The sequence below is a fragment of the Pantherophis guttatus genome, chromosome 2 (assembly GCF_059756535.1).
Source record: "Pantherophis guttatus breed Tessera chromosome 2, ASM5975653v1, whole genome shotgun sequence".
NCBI lineage: Eukaryota > Metazoa > Chordata > Lepidosauria > Squamata > Colubridae > Pantherophis > Pantherophis guttatus.
Window position 1 is genome coordinate 72,627,598 of NC_142064.1, and position 19,464 is coordinate 72,647,061.

The following is a 19,464-nucleotide window of genomic DNA, read 5'->3' on the forward strand; positions in this document are numbered from 1 at the left end:
TAAAGACAGCCGTGTATCCAGGAGGACACCCAAGTTGCGAGCCCCCTCTGTGGGGGTCAGTGACTTGCCCCCAATAGCCAGCGATGGCACCAGCTGGCTATATCAGGACGCCGGCATCCACAGCCACTCGGTCTTGGAAGGGTTGAGTCGAAGCCTGTTCCTCCCCATCCAGACCCGCACGGCCTCCAGACACTGGGACATCACTTCGAGGGCATCATTGGGGTGGTCTGGAGTGGAAATGTACAGCTGAGTGTCATCAGCGTACAGATGGCATCGCACCCCAAAACCACGGATGATCTCACCCAGCGGCTTCACATAAATGTTGAACAGGAGCGGCGAGAGGACCGACCCTTGCGGCACCCCGCAAGCAAGGTGCCTCGAGGTCGACCTCTGCCCCCCTGCCAACACAGACTGCGACTGGTCAGAGAGATAGGAGGAGAACCACCGCAACACGGTGCCTCCCCCCCAATCCCTCCAGCTGGCGCAGCATGATACCATGGTCGATGGTATCAAAAGCCGCTGAGAAGTCTAACAGGACCAGAACAGAGGAACAACCCCTGTCCCGAGCCCTCCAGAGATCATCCACCAATGCGACCAATGCCGTCTCCGTGCTGTACCCAGGCCTGAAGCCGGACTGGCACGGATCTAGATTGACGGTTTCATCCAGGTACTGTGGGAGCTGTCGTGCAACCACACTCTCCACAACCTTCGCAATAAAGCGAAGGTTGGAGACCGGACGGTAGTTTGCCAAAACGGCCAGATCCAGAGAAGGCTTCTTGAGGAGGGGCCTCACCACCGCCTCTTTCAAGGCGGGAGGCAAGAAACCCTCTCTCAAAGAAGTATTTATAATCCTCTGGAGCCAGCCTCGTGTTACCTCCTGGGTGGCCAGTACCAGCCAGGAGGGGCACGGGTCCAATAAACATGTAGTTGCATTTAACCTCCCCAGGATCCTGTCCATGTCCTCAGGAGTCACAGGGTCGAACTCGTCCCAGATAACATTCTCAAGACCAGCCTCAGTCACCCCGCCAGGATCTACCCAGTCAGAGTCCAATCCTTCCCGAATCTGAGCGATTTTATTGTGCAGATACTGTGCAAAATCCTCAGCCTGCCCTTGCAAGGGGTCTTCCTGCGCTCTCTGATGTAGGAGGGAGCAAGTCACCCTAAACAAGGCGGCTGGGTGATTATCTGCCGATGCAATAAGAGTGGAAAAGTGGTTATGCTTTGCCACTTTTATCGCCACTAGATAGGTCTTAATATGAGACCTAACTAGTGTTCGGTTGGATTCGGAGCGACTAGCCCTCCAACCACTCTCTAGGTGTCTTTTCCGGCGCTTCATGTCCCTCAGCTCCTCGGAGAACCAAGGGGCCGGGCAGGTTCGGCGTCGGGTCAGAGGCCGCAAAGGCACGACGCGGTCTAGAGCACCGGCAGCCGTCCTATCCCAGGCAGCCACCAGGTCTTCAGCCGAGTCGTGAGCCAGAGTTTCAGGAACTGGCCCAAGCTCCCTCTGGAACCTATCAGGATCCATCAGGTGCCTGGGGCAGAACCACCTGATCGGTTCTGCCTCCCTGCAGTGGGGTGCAGTGGTCAAAAAGTCCAGCCTCAGGAGAGAATGGTCCGACCATGACAGGGGTTCAGTAACTATATCCCCTATATCCAGACCACTCAGCCACTGACCAGAGATAAAAACCAAGTCCAGAGTGTGTCCTCCCACGTGAGTGGGGCCATGAATTAATTGTATCAGGTCCATGGCTGTCATGGAAGCCATAAACTCCCAAGCCATCCCAGATGCCTCACCGGCAGACGGCAGGTTGAAATCCCCCATGACCAAAAGTCTGGGGGTATCAACCGCCACTCCGGCAATAACATTGAGAAGCTCGGGCAGGGCCGCTGTCACGTGGCAGGGAGCCAGGTACGCGATCAGCAGGCCCACTTGCATCCCATGGCCCCACTTCACCAGGAGAGACTCACATCCAGCTATCTGAGGTACAGTGGCCTCCCTTGGATCAAGACCTTCCTTTATAACGACCGCCACCCCCCCACCCCTGCCCTGGGCCCTTGGCTGATGGAATGCGCGGAAACCTGGTGGGCACATCTCTACGAGGGGGACCCCCCCTCCTGGCCCAACCAGGTCTCTGTAATACCTGCCAGGTCCGCACTCCCCTCCTGTATTAGCTCACAAATGAGGGGGGGCTTATTAACCACGGACCTGGCGTTGCACAGCATCAGTCTAAGGCCTGGGCTCTGAAACTCTGGACAGCTGGGGGAATGAGAAGAGTCATGGGAGCCGAGGCATGCCACCGCTTGGAGATAGCGGGTGTGTGCCCCCACCACCTGATGTGGCCCCCTACTCCCGCCATATCTGCCCCTCCCAACCACGGTCCTGATAGAATCACCCTCCACCCTATCAGCACTGAGCTCCTCCACACCCCGCTCCCCGCCTTCCGTTCCATGCCCCTGTATCGAGCCTGACCTATGCCCCTCCCTCCCCACCCCTGCCCTAAACCCTTTAAAAGATTACAAAAAGACAATTTTAAAAAATCCCACAACCCCCTCTTTGCGGCATGCCACCTCTCGGGGTTCCAAAGCCCGTCATCAAGGTAGGCCCTCGATAGAGTGGAGGGCCAAGCCTGCGAGACGGGGGAGTCTCGCAGACCAAGAAGCTCCGCTGCGGAATACATCTTGACCACAGAGGATGGGAGCAACCATATCCTAGGGGTCCATATAAAAGGTCCAGGGGAGAGACATGGAATGGGAGTCTCAAAAGCATTTTCACAAGACCAGGTCCACTGTCCCCTCACAACAGAGGACAAAGTCAGGTTCCAGGTCGACCACAGTCCAAGGGGGGGGGGAATAGATCCAACCACCCTCTCACGGTGGTCCGATCAACCAATCGACCCCCTCTTGTGGTGAGATGGCAGCGATGAACCAATGCAGACAGCACAGCACCTGGGGCTCAGGTCCAAAATCCGCCTTCTCACGGCGGTTGGTCCGATGGTCAAGTCCCCTCTGCTGGCAGATGCAAGAAAATTTAATATCATCCCAGTTCAGCCCCCAGGGGCCCTGACATCAGAGCCACCCTCTCACGGTGGTTTAGCTGAGCCCAGCCCTCTCAGCTGATGGGATGGAGCCATGTACCAGCCCCCATTCAGATTTAAGTAGTCCTCCCCACAGTTAGGGAAAGTCCAGTTTCTTATCTAATATCCTTCATATATTCTAGACAATAGTCCCCATGCCAGTGTTGATGAAAGATCAAACAATTATATAGTCCCTTCTCTCCATTATGTAGCACTATGATGGGAAATATGAACTGTGCCTACATTATGTCTCAGAATGATATTTTGACTGAAACAAGAGAACAATCAGAAAAATATATTTGAGAAACCACAGTTCCTTAGACTTATAAAAATTGGAGGAATAATTTGAGGATTGTTATTTGATTAATAAAACTTTTGATGATCATACATCTTTTTCAATAGGGCTGAATTTATTAAGATTATTTCCTTCACCCCAAATTTCCAAAATAAATATTGACCGAGTTTTGTTTTAACTGATCTCCAAATCTGATAAAAAATTGAATTATTTCTTATATCAAACCTGGGAATGTTATTTAAAAGTTTCCTATTCTCATTCCAATGTAGCAAATGATTGCATCATTGCCTAATCATTGCTTGATTTCTCTAACAGATACTTGGTCTCTTCTTTTTTATTGATTACCTTCTCTCCAAATCTTCTCTCCAAAAATGATAATTCTTACAGGATATTACACTTTAAACAAACATGTCATGTCTAATTATTAATACATATGCATATTTACATTTACAACCTGATAAGCTTTGGTTTTTCATATGTAGGTCATATAATTGTTTAGTTACTTTTGTTTTTCTACAGTGTTTGGCATATTTATTATACAACTGCAATTTGTACTTGGCAGATAAATTATTTTCTTGTCAGTAGAACCTATATTTATTTCTCTGGATAGCCAAGTTAAAATTAAAAATGGATATATTGTAGTAATTATGTTGAAAGTTTTATCAGATGTGTATATGGATTGTAGTTATCCACTATGCTAAACTGGTGGTTGCATTTTTGTGCTGCTTAATTAATGGTTCTCACACAAGTGAAAATACAGCAAGAGATGTTCATCTCCAAAATGAAAATAAAATATTCATTTTCACCTTTGCTCTAATATGTCACAGAAAAATATTATAATTTTACTCTTGGGAATAATTTTCAGACAGAATCCCATGAATATAGAAACCTTAGGTCAAAGAAAAAAAAGTGATAATATTTGTGTTGCAATCATTTATGTTAATACCGCTTAATTTAAGGTACTTATGTAAAAATGGAAATCATAATTGTGACAAACGATTTGTGCAATAGATTTTTAAAGGGCAAGTCATGACCATGTTATACAGCAGTGATGGGAAACCTTTTCGGCACTGAGTGCCAAAAAGGGAGTGCACGCATGCACAGCACCAAGTATCAAAAAGAGAAGCACTTCACACTCGTCAGGGCCGCAACCAGGAAGAGGAGCATGCTGGGTAAGGTACTTATGGTTTCCGGCATGTGCATGCGTACCGGCCAGCATGTTTTTCAGTTACTGCCACGCATGCACACGCGCCAGTCAGCTGGCCGGCGCACATGCTCACGGCGGAAAACGGAAGACCAGCTCTTCTGGTTTTTGGCACTGCTGCACACACAAAGGCCAGTTGATCATTGCGTGCGCATGTGTGCCAGAAACCCAGAATGGGCAACACCACACATGTCAGGTGACATGGCTCCACGTGCAACTTTGGGCACGCGTGCCATAGGTTCGCCATCACGGTTATATAGCATTGCTAGACAAATAGGCACCATCAGCTTCAACAGTGCCTTCATGCATCATTGAAAATTATAAATCATACTACAGCTAAAGGGAAATTATGTAGATTTTTAAAAATGTATTTATTAGACTTAGCCGATTGAGAAGAAATAACCATAGTATTTGGTTTATTTAAACGAACAATGGCAAAATATAATACAGCTTTGAAATTCTTACTTTAAGATGGCAGAGTTTTTTAGTTTCAGATATATTGGAATTGTTCTGGAAGACACTCTTCACATGCTTCAGCACTCAGATACATTTTCTGGAGCCATTTATCATGCACAAGTGAAAAACGTTGGGTAAAATTAAGTTGGCTCTCAGACAGAGACCTATTTCCATTTTTTTTCTAAAAATAGGAAACTTTCTTGTTGTTAAGTAGTAGTCCATTTTAGCAGCATGTGTCAAAAAATGGGAATTCATTCTCAGATAGAAGTAGTTTGCTAATAATTAAAGTGCAATAAAATGCATTAGAATTTGAAAGAGCATCAGTCATATTGTCTATCTTTTGTTGATTGTGTATAATCTTAATAGCTAAATATACTTTCTAAAAGCCTATATAATGCAGTCTTGTAGTTTCTACTATAGAAACAAATTCTCAATCTGTGTACAGGTAGTGCTTGAGTTACAACCATTTGTTTAGTAACTGTTAGACGTTACAATGGCACTGAAAAAAGTGACTTATGACCATTTTCATACTTACAACCATCATAGCAGCCCTGTAGTCAGGTGGTCAAAATTCAGGCACTTGGCAGCTGGCGTGTATTCATTTATTTATTTTTCCATTTTTTTTTATTTTTTTAGCATAAAACATAAAATACATCTTTTTAGAGCAGGGGTTTGGTCCGGCTTAAAATAAGTACAATTATTCACATTCCCTCTATCAATTTTGTTCCAAATTTTAAAATCTTTAAGAAGAAAAAAAAAATTAAAATTAAAAAAAAGACAAAATTCTTATTCTAAACATTTATCATTCTACTATAACACCCAAAATTCTAAACAATAAACACCGTTCTAAATCTTTATCATTTTAACAATTAATATTTCATATATATTCCTCAATCCTAAGATCCATTGCCTCAAAACTATATTTTATCTCTCTTAAATGACAACAGATATCCAATCCTTGACAAAAAACATTTTCCTCCTCTCTTAAAATCATTTTGAAATAAATCAACGTTTCTTTCTATATTTTATTACTTCCAAAATATTTTACCTTAATACTTCAAATTTATTCTCAAATTCTATTAGATGAGCTGTTTAAGTGATTCATGGTTTAAATATCTATTTCCCACTTATAATTTACAATATTCCTTTCTCCATTTATTTAACTGGTTCACAGTTCAATTACTGTTCTCCAATAATGTGTCTTCCACTTCCTCCTAGGTTTATTTTTAAGGTGGTTCACATCTTAATCAGCTGCTTTCCAGCAATACTTCCTCCACTCCTTACCTTAATTATTTTGGCTGGTTCACAGTATAATTTTAACTGCATACCAACCTTCTCCTTTACTCCTCCTAAATCTAATGTAAAACTGGTTCACAACGCAGATGGTTGCCTTCCAGCAATGCTTTCCTCCACTCCTACCCCTATTTTTAACTGGTTCACAACTTTATTTCAATTTATCCCCAGGTATAGTCTCCTCCACGCCTACCTTTTTATTTTTTGCTAGTTTACAGTTTGCTTTAACTATTAGTCAGCTGGTGTGTATTTATGATGGTTGCAGTGTCCTGGGGTCATGTGATCACCTTTTGTGAGCTTCTGACAAGCAAAGTCAATAGAGAAGGCTGATTCACTCAACAATGATATCAATATCTTAACAACTACAGTGATTCACTTAACAATTGTGTCAAGAAAGATGCAATAGTGGAGCAAAACTCACTTATCAACTGTCTTGCTTAGCAATGGAAATTTTTGGATCAATTGTGGTTGTACATCTAGGACTACTTATAATTCAGTTCAATTAGCTGTTGCTGAAGTTGTACTTTGACAGGTAAAAAAACTATTTTCTGTTAAATGCTACAGAAGAATAAATTGTCAAAATGTCTTCCACATTTTGTGACTGAGCATCATTGCTAAAGATTGATAGAATGTGATTAGAAGTACTGTCATATTCTAAATAATGCTGAACCAAGTAATCAACTTTGGAACTTGCTTCAGCAGGGTTACTTGAGGTCATTTTAGTTTAATGCTAGTTTTAAAGTGTAGTAATGACAGATTAAAAGGTTAAATTCAGCCTATTGTTAATCTCTTGCTTAATAAATTGTAAACACTATCTCTACACAAAAAGATGAAAAAATGTCATTTTTTCCATTTCTTAAAGTAAGCAGAAAGAACATTTCTATTGGTAGATATTTTATCTTACTCAAGCCAGACATTCCATTTTGACAGCAGTATCTCTTATAACAGCTTCCAGCATACCCGATCACGATCAAAAAAGCTTAAAACTCCTGAAGACAAGAAGCCATCAACCATAGTGGTTGGTACAGAAATCACAGCTACTGAACCAGCTACAGATTACTTCAAGGTCAAAGACAAACCATCACAAAAAGTAAAGCTAGGAGACACAGGAGTGCCTTCTGGGGAAGAACAAGTCCCAAGCAGGATGCATATAGATCAAAATTTATTGGATAACAAAAAGATACTAGGTGAGATAAATGGTATTTATTTTCCATATAATTTGCAGATAGTTGATATTGTGATTTTATAAATCTGCAAGTGGGAATTTATACCCTATTCTGTTCCATTATGCTTCTTTATTTCTGCAGTGATATTACACAATCATGATCATTTATGTTATGCTTAGTAACTTTGTAATATTTGTCAATAATAAAAAATAATAGAACATTGTCCCAATAAAGCAATAATAGTTCAGAAGCCAACTCTTGCTAAGCGCTCTTAAGTTTCAGCTTTATCTCATGATTTCCTAACAGCTCAGGAGTGGACAATAACATGGAAAATAAAAACTACTAATATATAAATTATCTTTAGGAAAGGATTCAATTGCAAAAAGGGCCTTCAAATAAAGTACCTATGTATAGATTTTCACAATGTTCCATATAAACATATTTTTACATGGCACAAAACTACTGGAATTACGGGCTGGTTTCTCTTAGTAAGTAGAAGGCTCCTTCCTCATTTATATTACTATTAAAGATGTAATGCCTAGGCTTGTTCTGTAACTATTTACCAAGGTTTAAAATTGAATTGTGCTAAGCTAATAAAATAGTTTAAAAACATAGAGTTGGATTTAAAACTTCCTTCCTTGAAAGTTGAAAAGACTAATTTTGTTCATGGAAGACTGAGAATCTTATAATTTTTATATTATAATGGAAGATGTAATCTTCATTGAGTCTCTCCTTGCAAGAATACTAATGTCTCCAAAAAACTTGATAAAATAGGTAGAGACACTGTTCATAACAGTGGACAAAATATATTGTGGACTATAAAAAGAAGTGATACTAGAAAACGTGTTTTTATTATAGTATTCATTATGAAAATATGTTTTCATTACAGTACAGTATTCAATACAGGATGCATTTTTTTTGCCTGTAGAATGACCCTAGTTCCAATAAATACATACAAAAAATATTTTGGTTAACAAATCCATTTCTCCAAAATCTAACAAAGAAGAAACAACTTCATTCAATTTAAAACTGTTAAAAATATTTGATGTTGAAATCAATCAATTATCTGTCACTAAACTCAAATTGTCTGCAGATATATTTTCTGTATAATAATGAAATGAATAAGAACTGTTAGTGTCTATTTTGTCTTGATGGTGAATTTTATTTAGATCATTCCCCTTCAAGCTCACAACTTGATCAAGTTCCTGAAATGCATAATGTAAAATCAGAAAAGGAAGAGAAAGAAGTCTCTGACCTTGTACATAATTGTTCTGAAGAATCTAAAGTGGCTTTGCTTTCATATCCTGCCTGCAATCAAGATGTTTTAAAAGCTTCAAATATTTCAAGGCAAACTCCTGAGGATGCTGCTTCTGACATGGAGAGCTTTGAGAAAGAAGAAATTAGTAGTGTATCCACAGAAGAGGATGAGATTAGTGACGCTGAAAGCAATAAAAGTGGTCTGGAACCTGGGGAAATATCAACGGTAAGAATGAGGAAATATGAGAGAATGTGAGAGAAAACCTAGTATTTAGTTAGAAAGAATAATAAAATTCCCCAATTGGTTTCTAACAATTTTCTGTTATAATAAGGCATATCTCCTTTTACAAATTGTTTTAAGATACATTAATAATGCTTGCAACAACTGCATGTAGATCAGCATTATGTTGCAATTATGAGCTATGTGTAAGAATGAGATAATGGAATAACCTGTGGCTATAGTTTTGTATATTTGTGTATGGTTATGGCAAGGATTTGAACTAGTGCCTTTATAATTGTTTATAGCATATTAGTTTCTATTAAGTATTTTTTCCCATTTGAATGAAACTTCAAGAAATAATAACTTGCGACTAGATTTGCTTTTGGCACTTGCAGAGTTTTGGATTGCCAGGATTCCTGAGAAAGGGGTAGGTATATTTTAAACCCAAAAATAAGGCAGCATTTTTCCCTTTTACCAACATAAATAATGAACTGATTTTTCTTTTATAAAGGGATGAGATTTAACAATCCCAAAGTCAGTCCTTCTGTCATAATATAATGTGCTAATAAACATTTCCTCAATAGTGAAATTTTGCATTTCAACTTACATTTAATTCATTTGCTTGGGTACTTTTTGTTATTCTTAAGTGGGTTGCTGAATATTTTCTAATAAGTTTGTATGCTGTGTCTGTCTACCAAGGAATTTATACAGATGTGTTTCACATACCTGCACAAATACTTTGCTTTGTTTCGTGACTCCACTATATTCTTTAATCATAAAACCAGCTGTGTAATGCATTAAGCTGACAACTCTTCAGAGTAGCATACAGACTTGGCTATCCCAGCACCTTAGAAGTATATGATGGCTGTAAGTTACTAATAGATTATATTCTGGTCTCTATCAAGTGTTTTCTGGAAAAAACAACATGAATCATCACATGACTACCCTTTGGATGCTAGGCAGGACCTACATTTACAGTGACCCACAATCACATGACCACAATTTATGATTTTTTTTGGAAACCAGCATTTACTTTTGATTTCCGCCAAAAAATGTCTTATAGTGAACAATTAGTTTTCTTAACAACCATGGTGTTCATTTAACAACCATGGCATTTGCTTTATGAGTACTATGTTTGCATATCTACTATCACAAAAAGATCATCAAATCAAATGCAGTCATATGATGACCCGCTTTACAACCGTCATGACTTATGACCATAATTATGGGCTCAATTATGCTTGTAAGTCAAGGACTACCTGTATTGCTACTATCAAGATTAAAATTAGAGAATAGTTATTTCTTCTCTGAAAAAGTAGTGTGTTTTCAGATATTGCTGAAATTCTAACAGTGGGTGCTAACAATGTAGAATAGCCTCAATTAAAAGAACATGATTTCCCATTCCTGTATCCCATCTTAATTAGGAATGGGCAGATCATAATATCTTAGAGAAATTTTAAATATCCATTATCCCAAATAATGCTTCTCAATGTGAGGTGCCAAGACCCTTTTAACTTTCCAGTTGATAACATAGTAGAAATTGTATTTTTAAATGTTCTCATTTGCTAGAATAATATATTCTAAATTTATCTTCAAGTGTTCCCAATCCTTTTTCCACTTTGTGATGGCAAAAGTCATTTCTATTTTTCTTCTTGAAGACTAATAAACTAAATTGAATTGGCATTATAATTGGAAGATATGTGCTGTCTGCTAACCATGATACCAAAACCATGATTTTTCTTTTCCACCTTATTGTATTATGATCAAAACTGAGGCAACCTTTTGCAACTGGTCATGAGTATTCCCCAAAAATATCCATCATGAAAGCAAGGTATTGTATAATAAATTGCATAATTTATCTTCTCTCATCTTAAACACAGTATATGTTGTCTTTCTTAGATGTTTGAAGGAGAAAAAAACAAAACATCAAAAAGTTGGCGTCATCCACTAAATAAACCCCCTGCCAGATCTCCTATGACGTTGGTTAAGCAGCAGGCAATAAGTGATGAAGGTGAGCATATTTTAAAAGCATCATGTAATAATATATTTTCCAGACAATCAATTAATATGCATATGTTTTAAATGTTGCTTAATGATAGAGATGAAAAGGTATTTGATCTCATGCCAAAAATTCAATAGTTGTAGAATGAACTGCATTAAATGTTTTTGGCATGTTTCCTGAATATATAATGTCCTTTCCATCCTTCTATTTTCTTTGTCTTCTGAATGCATTGGAAAAAGACCTGGTAAGATACTCAGTATTGTTACTTAAATACTGTAATTATTTATGCCCAGAACATAACAGCTTTAAAACATCATAAAAATGCTATTACACTACACAATTAATTAAGGTTTTACAAGTTTATCTTTCCCCCCTAAAAACTCCATATCTACTTTTCATCTCTGAAGTACTGTTATTATGAAAGATTAGTCATAGTGTCCTTTAAAAAAAGGAAAATGCATTTTACAGGCTTGGAATATTTAAGCACAAAACAACATATTTGTTGTTTTCTCTTAAAATTCATGGTCAGTTGGAGAGGAGATTGTTTATTTCTTAATTTGTTGATTTTTGTTCCATTTTTATTATATAATATGCATAGCATTCCCACTTTGTTTTTTCTCCACATGAGAAGTTATGAAGTGGGTTGTATAGACAAATTAAGATTGGCCCCAAATCACCCAGTGAGTCATGTGTGGCTAAAAACTGAGTTTTCATTAGGCAAGCCCAATATCTTAATCCTAATGTTAGGATTATGTTTACTGGAGAGATTAAACATTTTAAAATTATGTGGGTTTTTTGTTTATTAATCTGTCAAGTTAATTAATTTCATTTAAATTAACATGTTAAAGAAATACGTCTGGTGATTTTGTTATACTTAAATCTATTTAAATGTAGTTAGAATTAGTGAGTTTATCTCCTGGTTAGTACCCTGGTTAGTACTTTGGTTAAGTAGCTTTTAAATAGATTGCAAAACAAATAGCACCATTAACACAATAGTCATATTTATTTTTCTGTTTACATTGTCCTGTTTTGAGATTAATCAAAAAGTAAAATTAGTGTACAAAATCTTCTGCAATTTTTATATTTTATAACTTTTTTTTACATGCTTGGATTTTAAATGTGCAACACTGGGTATTTTGTGGCTTCATCTATACTATGTACAGTTGCCTCCAATTTAATAAGAAATGTGGGGTGGGCTGACTGCTGTATATTACTTTACAGTTTTTAAATTAGAGAATTCTGAGGTTTGCTGAAACATCTATCTGTTTAAACAATACATTTAAGGAAAACAGTAGACAACTACAAGGAAAAAAAAGTATTGAGTTTGAGAAAGTATAGTTTAATTTTTTTCAAATTTGGTTTGCTACGTGTGTAAGAAGGATAGTTGATTAGTGAGAGATTGTGCATTTCTTTGAGAGTCAGAATAACATTGAGAGAGGTAGCAATTTGAAAGAGGTAGTAATCAGTTTGTCATAAAAAAATCTAAAGTGGTAAATAGCAACAGACCAAGATTTATCAGAAAAGGAAGCTGCCAATGGTTGTTGGTCATTATAGTTACATGTAGCCTTCATAATCAGAATCAGTGTGCCTCTAAATAACAATATAAAAAACAGTAACCTTTTTGAAGTGACTGTCAGGTACTGTTATTAGTTATTTAGTGTTAGCTGAAAACTGCAATAAGGTTGCCCAAATCACTAAATCTATGCTAATCTTTTTTTGCTTACTCAGTATAAAGGAAATGCTGCAATTGTCTATAGTCTTTGATTAAACTAATGCATACACCTAGGACATCTGTCTCTTGCCTTAGTATTTTACAACCATAGAATTATTCTCTTTAATATTTATAGACTGATAAGGGATAGATCAGCTACAGAATATAACTTTGTTTTTGTTTTAATCTCCTTGGTGAATAATTGAACAGATCTATAGCTGTGTGTCAGAACTAGTACTGGAGAAGTTGGAATTCACTGAATACAGTAGTTCAATTAGTTGTGAAGCATCTGTCTTCAAATTATAGAAAGTTCTGAGCCATCAACTGTATCTATATAATATATGCATGTCCTAAGGGCACAAGATTATGAGTGGGTTTAGAATGTTCCTCTAATTTACACACAAAAAAGGTTGTATTAACATTGTAACCCATATGGTAAAATTATTCAATTTAAAAGAAATTGCTGCATTTTAAATTAGTGATTAAATAGTTTTGTGTCTAAAGATGATAATAAACCTTGGTTGAACCTAAGTAAAAGGACATTTTGAGTTGTCCTTGTCAGACTTCTCTCAGGTCCAAAGAACTGAAGGAGTAGAAATTTGGAAGTACATTTCCCCTCACCTATATCATTCTTCCAATTTAAAAAACCAAACTCTACCACATACTGTATATAGAAATAGTAGGTAGTGTAGCCTCAAACATTACTAGTCTGCAGAACAAATAAAAAGTGTGCTGTGATGTATCTTTGTACTTCTTTTCTTTTCATGAATAAGGTTTTATTCATATTCTGCTAGTTGTGTCAAGTATGAAATTTCTGATTGGCTGTTGCTATCAAAAAAGTGCTTAAGTACAAGATTATGTTAATAAAATTGACGGATATGTTGCAGAATAGAGAAGGTAAATACCATCTTCTATCTTGTCATGCAACCACCATACATGCAATACTTGTATATTATAATCTGAGTCTGGGAAAGAGTTGAACGAAAAAACAAATAAGGGTTATCACATAAACACTCTCGTAGGAGTAGGAGAAGTTGAAATGGGTTAAGAAGCTGGCAGGAATAGGAGTCAGGTGGAAGCTGAAGAGGAGAGAAAAGAAACTGAATGTCTTGCAGGCAAAAATGGAGTTAGTCAATCTCAATTGCTGAAGAAATGTCAGTTCCAAGATGAGTCATTGTGATACAGTAGTTGGAATGCAGTATTGCAGGCAATCTCTGCCCACAGCCAAGAGTTCAATCTTGACTAGCTCAAGGTTGACTCAGCCTTCCATCCTTCCGAGGTCGGTAAAATGAGGTCCGAGATTGTTGGGGACAATATACTGGCATGCCCAGAGAGTGCTATAAAGCACTATGGAGCAGTATATGAATCTAAATGCTATTGCTATTGCTATGATTCAAGGCCAGGAAAAAAAAAACCATTGTCATAAGGCTCACTGTGTATAGCAGGTCACTCAGTGTGGCATGTATCTGGTCTATGCAGAGGGAGAAGAGAATCCTAAAACATAATAAAATAGTTTGAAAATTTAATAATTGTGTTTGTCAGCTAACTTTTATTGGAAGTCCTTGATTAACCCCTCAGAGGTAGTTGGCTACATTTTACCTTAGGTATGGTGTTGTTTTAGCAAAAGTAATATTGCAGGTGGCAAAGAGACAATCTTGGAATTGTCTTTCAGAAAAATCAGTGACTTTTATCTTTGTTTTGCTAAAAATGAAGAAAATTGGAATGATTCACAAGAAAGATCTGGTATTGTCATATTTTGTCTATTCAATCCTGAGAATCTTTGACATGGTAATATTAGTACTGAACTGAAATAAGAAACGGATTAAAGGCAAACTGAAGTAATTTGAATTGTGCCTATTGATTAATTTTAGAAGTGCTTCAGCATCACCTTTTTTTTACAAATGATTTAATTCAGCTCTTGTGTACTGTATTGTGTAATTCAGCGATATTAACATTCATTTACTATTAATTATTAACATTTAATATGGTAGGCCTATTAATTTTATTGCAAATTGTTTTCATGAGCATCATTTCATGAGTTTTGGATGTTTGAAATTGTAACAAGGAGTGGCAAGAGGCAGTGCCAAGAGAATATTGTTGTATTATAGAAACTCTTTTCCCCCATCTCAAAAACACCAGACACCATGTTAAATTCCTCTCTGGTGAAATTTGCATTTTATTAGTATTTTATTGAATCTAAAAGGATGAGAATTACATGGTAATACATGGATCCTGCAAATAATCTGGTTCTGTTGTTACATTCTGAGGCAATTGCACTATGGTATAGTATTAGTCCCAGGAGATGTTGCAGCAGATAGAAAGAGGAAAGAAAAATTGAGAGTGTACTATATCTCAAAATGTTACATAATAAAGAGATTTAAGTTGCAACCCACTCTGGAGTCTGTGACGGAAACCTTTAAGAAAGAATGCAACATGTAGTATCCTTGGTGCTCTTTGAGCTTGGTGGTTTTCTTGCATATGTTTCATTACCCAAATAGGTAACATCATCATTGCCAATCACAGAACTTGATGACAATCAAGTTCAGAGACCACTAAGGGTCCCACAGTTCAGTCCACAGCTACAAATATTCTCTTTTATTGGTAATGCAACATGTACCTTCCACACTGGTTTTAAGGACAATCCAATGAAAAGCACATTATAGTAATCCAGCCTGTACATTACCAGTAAATATTCCACTAATATCAAATCTTTTTCATCTAGAAAAGGAGCATATTTGGTTTATAAGCCAAAGATGAAAAAAGACTTTCCGTAATAACACCAATATAGTGTTGAGGTACTGGATCCAGGTTAACCCTTGAATTGTCAACATGAGTCTTAATCAGATTCAAATACATAGATTCTCTTCTTTGATTGGTACCTACAATGGAAATGCTTTTAATGTCTGAAGAATTAAATGATAGATCTAAAAGAAATTAATTTTTAAATGCGAATTCTAAATTAAATTGTCATTAAAAGCTTCATTATGTCTAATTATTTTTCTGCCCAAACAGTTCAGACAGTACTCAGTCTGCTAAGCAACAGGTAAAGTAAAGATTAGTTTTTGCTTTGACAAAACAAAAAATAAGATAATTGGGAAGAAATAGTGGCAATTACTGACTTTTGAAGCTTTTTAAAACTTTAGTGACTCATAAAAAAAGTTAAAATACAACCCCTAGCATTCTTGTTTTGAAGGTTCTTTTTATGTTTATTTTTAAAATATGTTATATCTTGTAACAGCTGCAACAGTTTTCAAAGGAATGCTTATATCATCTATAGATAAGGCAATATTTTAAAAAGAGACTCTAAAATTAATACATAAATACTTAACAGCATCATAGACCAATAAAGGAGTGATAAAGATTCATCACAAACTAATTAAAGACTCAGAAATATCAGTGTCATTTAAGTCTGGGCAACCAAAAAAGTTCTTCTTGTCCCTATGGTAGGAATCTATTGACTCAGAAAAAAATATTCCTGATACTTATTCCAAAGTATAATTTTCATTTCACTGCTCTAGTAGGGAAATTGTCCTAATTCAAGATGGGTTCTAGCAAGCAGAATGGTCAGGACTGTTTGGAGGTCCTTAAGAATTCAAATATCTTTTCAATGAAAGTCTCCGATTACAGTGTATTTTTTTCCAATGTCCTCTTTTCCTTTTCCTTTTCCCCTGTTCTAATTGTGTACAGAATTGACAAGCTAAAATGCAATTCTGCTTAACTGACCTATTGCCTCTTAAAACATTCACAATGCTCAATATTGCAGTACAGAATTGTTAGCATATACCTAGTTTAACCCAAATTCCTATACTTCAGCTCAATTTAATGATTCTGTATAAAATTAGGAATAGTGTCAATGGTGGCATAAAGGAGGTTTTGTTTAAAAAGTGTGATTGGCTCTGATACACTTCACATGGCATTATTATTGAAACTATGTAGGTAATTTTCTAGATAACCTAACTTTGATCATTTTTTTGAAATAGAAATTCCAGTATTCACCTAACCCACAGCTTCTTAAATGGATTTTGTTTTACATTAAGGTAGCAGAAAAATAAAGTTTAAAAAAAGAGATTCTTATATGAAATAGTTAAGCAGTTAGAATTCTAGATACAAAACAATTCTATGGGTAGAATAAAATTGAACTATCCTAAAAGTTCAATGGTGCATGGTATTGCAGGTACATTGAATATGAGAAGAAATCATCCAAATCATCCCCATCACTTTCTATTGGACAAATCAAGAGACAATCAACTGTTTGCACTGACTTTAAATAATGATTTCCTTGCCTAGTATGCACTTAGTTGTTCTCATTTTGAACTGTACCTTACAAATGCTGTTTTATATCCCGATATACCCATTTATGTATTTATAAATCTAATTCTTCCTATTCTTCCAAAAACAAAGCATGTCACAAAACTGTGCTTCTTCCATTGTTTTTGTTTTTTTTTCTGCTTTCAGTATCAGTTTTTTTTGCCGTCTGTGTCCAAGTGTTCATTCTATTAACCTGTGCTGCTGTAAAATATCTTTCTATTTTCTCCTGTTTTTAGGAATTTGCCACTTGCTTTCCTCTACCAATTTTTAGAAAATTAAAACCTGCCTTATTCCCTCATCATATATTTGTCTTCATTAATTATAAATAGCTGATACTCATTATTACTTTTACTTTCTCTTCTTGATACTTGCACTCTTCCTTTCATATCAGCATCGTATGCTGATTCTCCAAGGAATAGTGAACCCTCACTATTAGTATTAACTACAGCCCATATAGTAATCCTTCAAAGCCCCTGATAATAATTTTCCCCATCTGTAAATCATATTTCTGATTCCATATCACACCATTTATTCTGTACTAGGTTCCATTCTTTCCTGTTTTTTCCAAACAGTCCACTTATTCACATTGATCGTTATTTACATACATAACAGGCCTGCTTTTACAATTTTGTTGTGGCATTCTTCTGAGCAGGCAGTGATGTTAAATATGCCTCCAAATGTTTGCTTTTTAGCTTGCTTTAGCTGATCTAGGCTGTCCAGAGAAAGATTTGTGTGAAAGGGCTTGTTTCTCAGTCTGTCTTCAATATGAGGATAGTTACTTTTCAAATACAATTTGAATTAGTTTACTCAAGTAATGAATATGTGGACTAAACAGGACTGACTTTTCTGAATGCTATGTTGCTTTCTGTTGTTCTATTCCTGAAATAAATTTCTGTGTCTTATTTAGTTGATTGATTAAAAATAGAATTTTTCAGCAAAGGTTCTGTATTTTAATTCTGTGTGGTTGTAGAGCTTCTCATTTTGATCTATATAACATGGCTTATGGCATGTTAAAACCTTTCTTTTTTGTAGATAATCTTATCATTTTTAGTTTTCTGTTGAGGGGATGAAATGGAGATGGTATCTTGTAAAAATTTAGAGACAAAATTGTGTATAATATTCTGTTTGGATTACAGTTGTTATGCTCATTTTCATAGTTTTCTTTCCATGTTTGTGCATTCTCTTTAGAAAATACAGAATCAATTTAGGTTTAAAGAAACTTAATGATGAGATTATTTATAAAATTATTTATAGAGAATCTCTATATTGATGACATTATTTATAAAATTGAAATTACATTTTCTTATTTTAATTTAGGATTAGCGAACAGGTGAAGAATATTTAGATAATTTGTGATTTTTTAAAAAACACATTATATTTAAACAAATGTAGAATCTGGTGACATGGTGGAAAATTGTATTCTTTTTTTCATAAGATTTTGTTATGATTCTTGATGTATATAACTCATATTTTGAGGAATATAGGTAGTGTTCAACTTACAACCATTTCTTTAGTGACCATTCGACATTACAACTGCATTGAAAAAGTGACATTTCCCACTACTACAACCATTGCAGCATTCCTATTGTCACATGATCAAAATCTAGATGCTTGACAACTGATTCATATTTATTACCGTTGCAGTGTCCCAGGGTCATTTGATTATCTTTTGCAAACTTTTGACAAGGAAAGTCAATGGGGAAGCCAGATTCACAGATCAGGTCACCTAATGATCATATTGCTAACTTAAACAATTGCAGTGGTTCACTTAACCACTGTACAAGAAAGATTGTAAAATGAGGCAAAATTCATTTAACAACTGTTTCGCTTAGCAACAGAAATTTAGGGCTCAATTATGGTTGTGAGTTGAGGATTACCAGTACCTATAATTATTTGGCCTCAAAAACATTGGCTCCATAAAAATATATTTAAAAGTATATTAATGGCATAATGCCTGGAGGATATGAAGATGGAAAACTAATAGATTAATTCCTCTCAAAAGTTTCTTATGCAAATTAGTAATTCAAAATCATAATTTCAGCGAATTACAGATGTCTAACTCTCTTTTATTTCTTTGGTTAGGAAAAGGATAGAGTGCAGAGTGAGGCACAGTTGCTGTTCTAAAAATATTTTTATGCAAGTGATAAAGAATGTTAAGCTTATAATTATGATTGGGAAAGAATAATACTGAAATCTAAGAAAGAAAGATAACACAGTGATTTGTCATGTGAGAATAATTTTTTTCAATTGAGAAGCACACATTGGCTTACATTAAGATTTTCAACAGCATGATATTGTAATCATCTACAATATGGTGTCAACACCAACTCCATGAAATGTGTTTATTTTAGCCTTTTAGACCTTTGTCAATTTGTGTTTTAAAATAAAATATTGCATGGATAGCTGAAGTTCACTTTCAGTAAAAAGCTAAAGTTCATTTTTAATATAAAATAATGTATACTTGTAAGAAAAAATAAT

The 19,464-nt window shown here is 36.2% G+C and overlaps 1 protein-coding gene across 7 annotated transcripts in view; it reads left to right on the forward strand.

Moving 5' to 3' along the window:
• Positions 1–19,464, forward strand: part of KDM4C (lysine demethylase 4C) — a 230,819-nt gene that overhangs the window by 136,103 nt on the left and 75,252 nt on the right. For all 7 annotated transcript variants that reach the window (XM_087886203.1, XM_060690502.2, XM_087886199.1 and 4 more), the window contains 3 exons: positions 7,271–7,509; positions 8,658–8,971; positions 10,865–10,976. In XM_087886203.1, the coding sequence (XP_087742329.1) occupies positions 7,271–7,509; positions 8,658–8,971; positions 10,865–10,976 (665 nt within the window). The remainder of the gene's footprint in view (positions 1–7,270; positions 7,510–8,657; positions 8,972–10,864; positions 10,977–19,464) is intronic.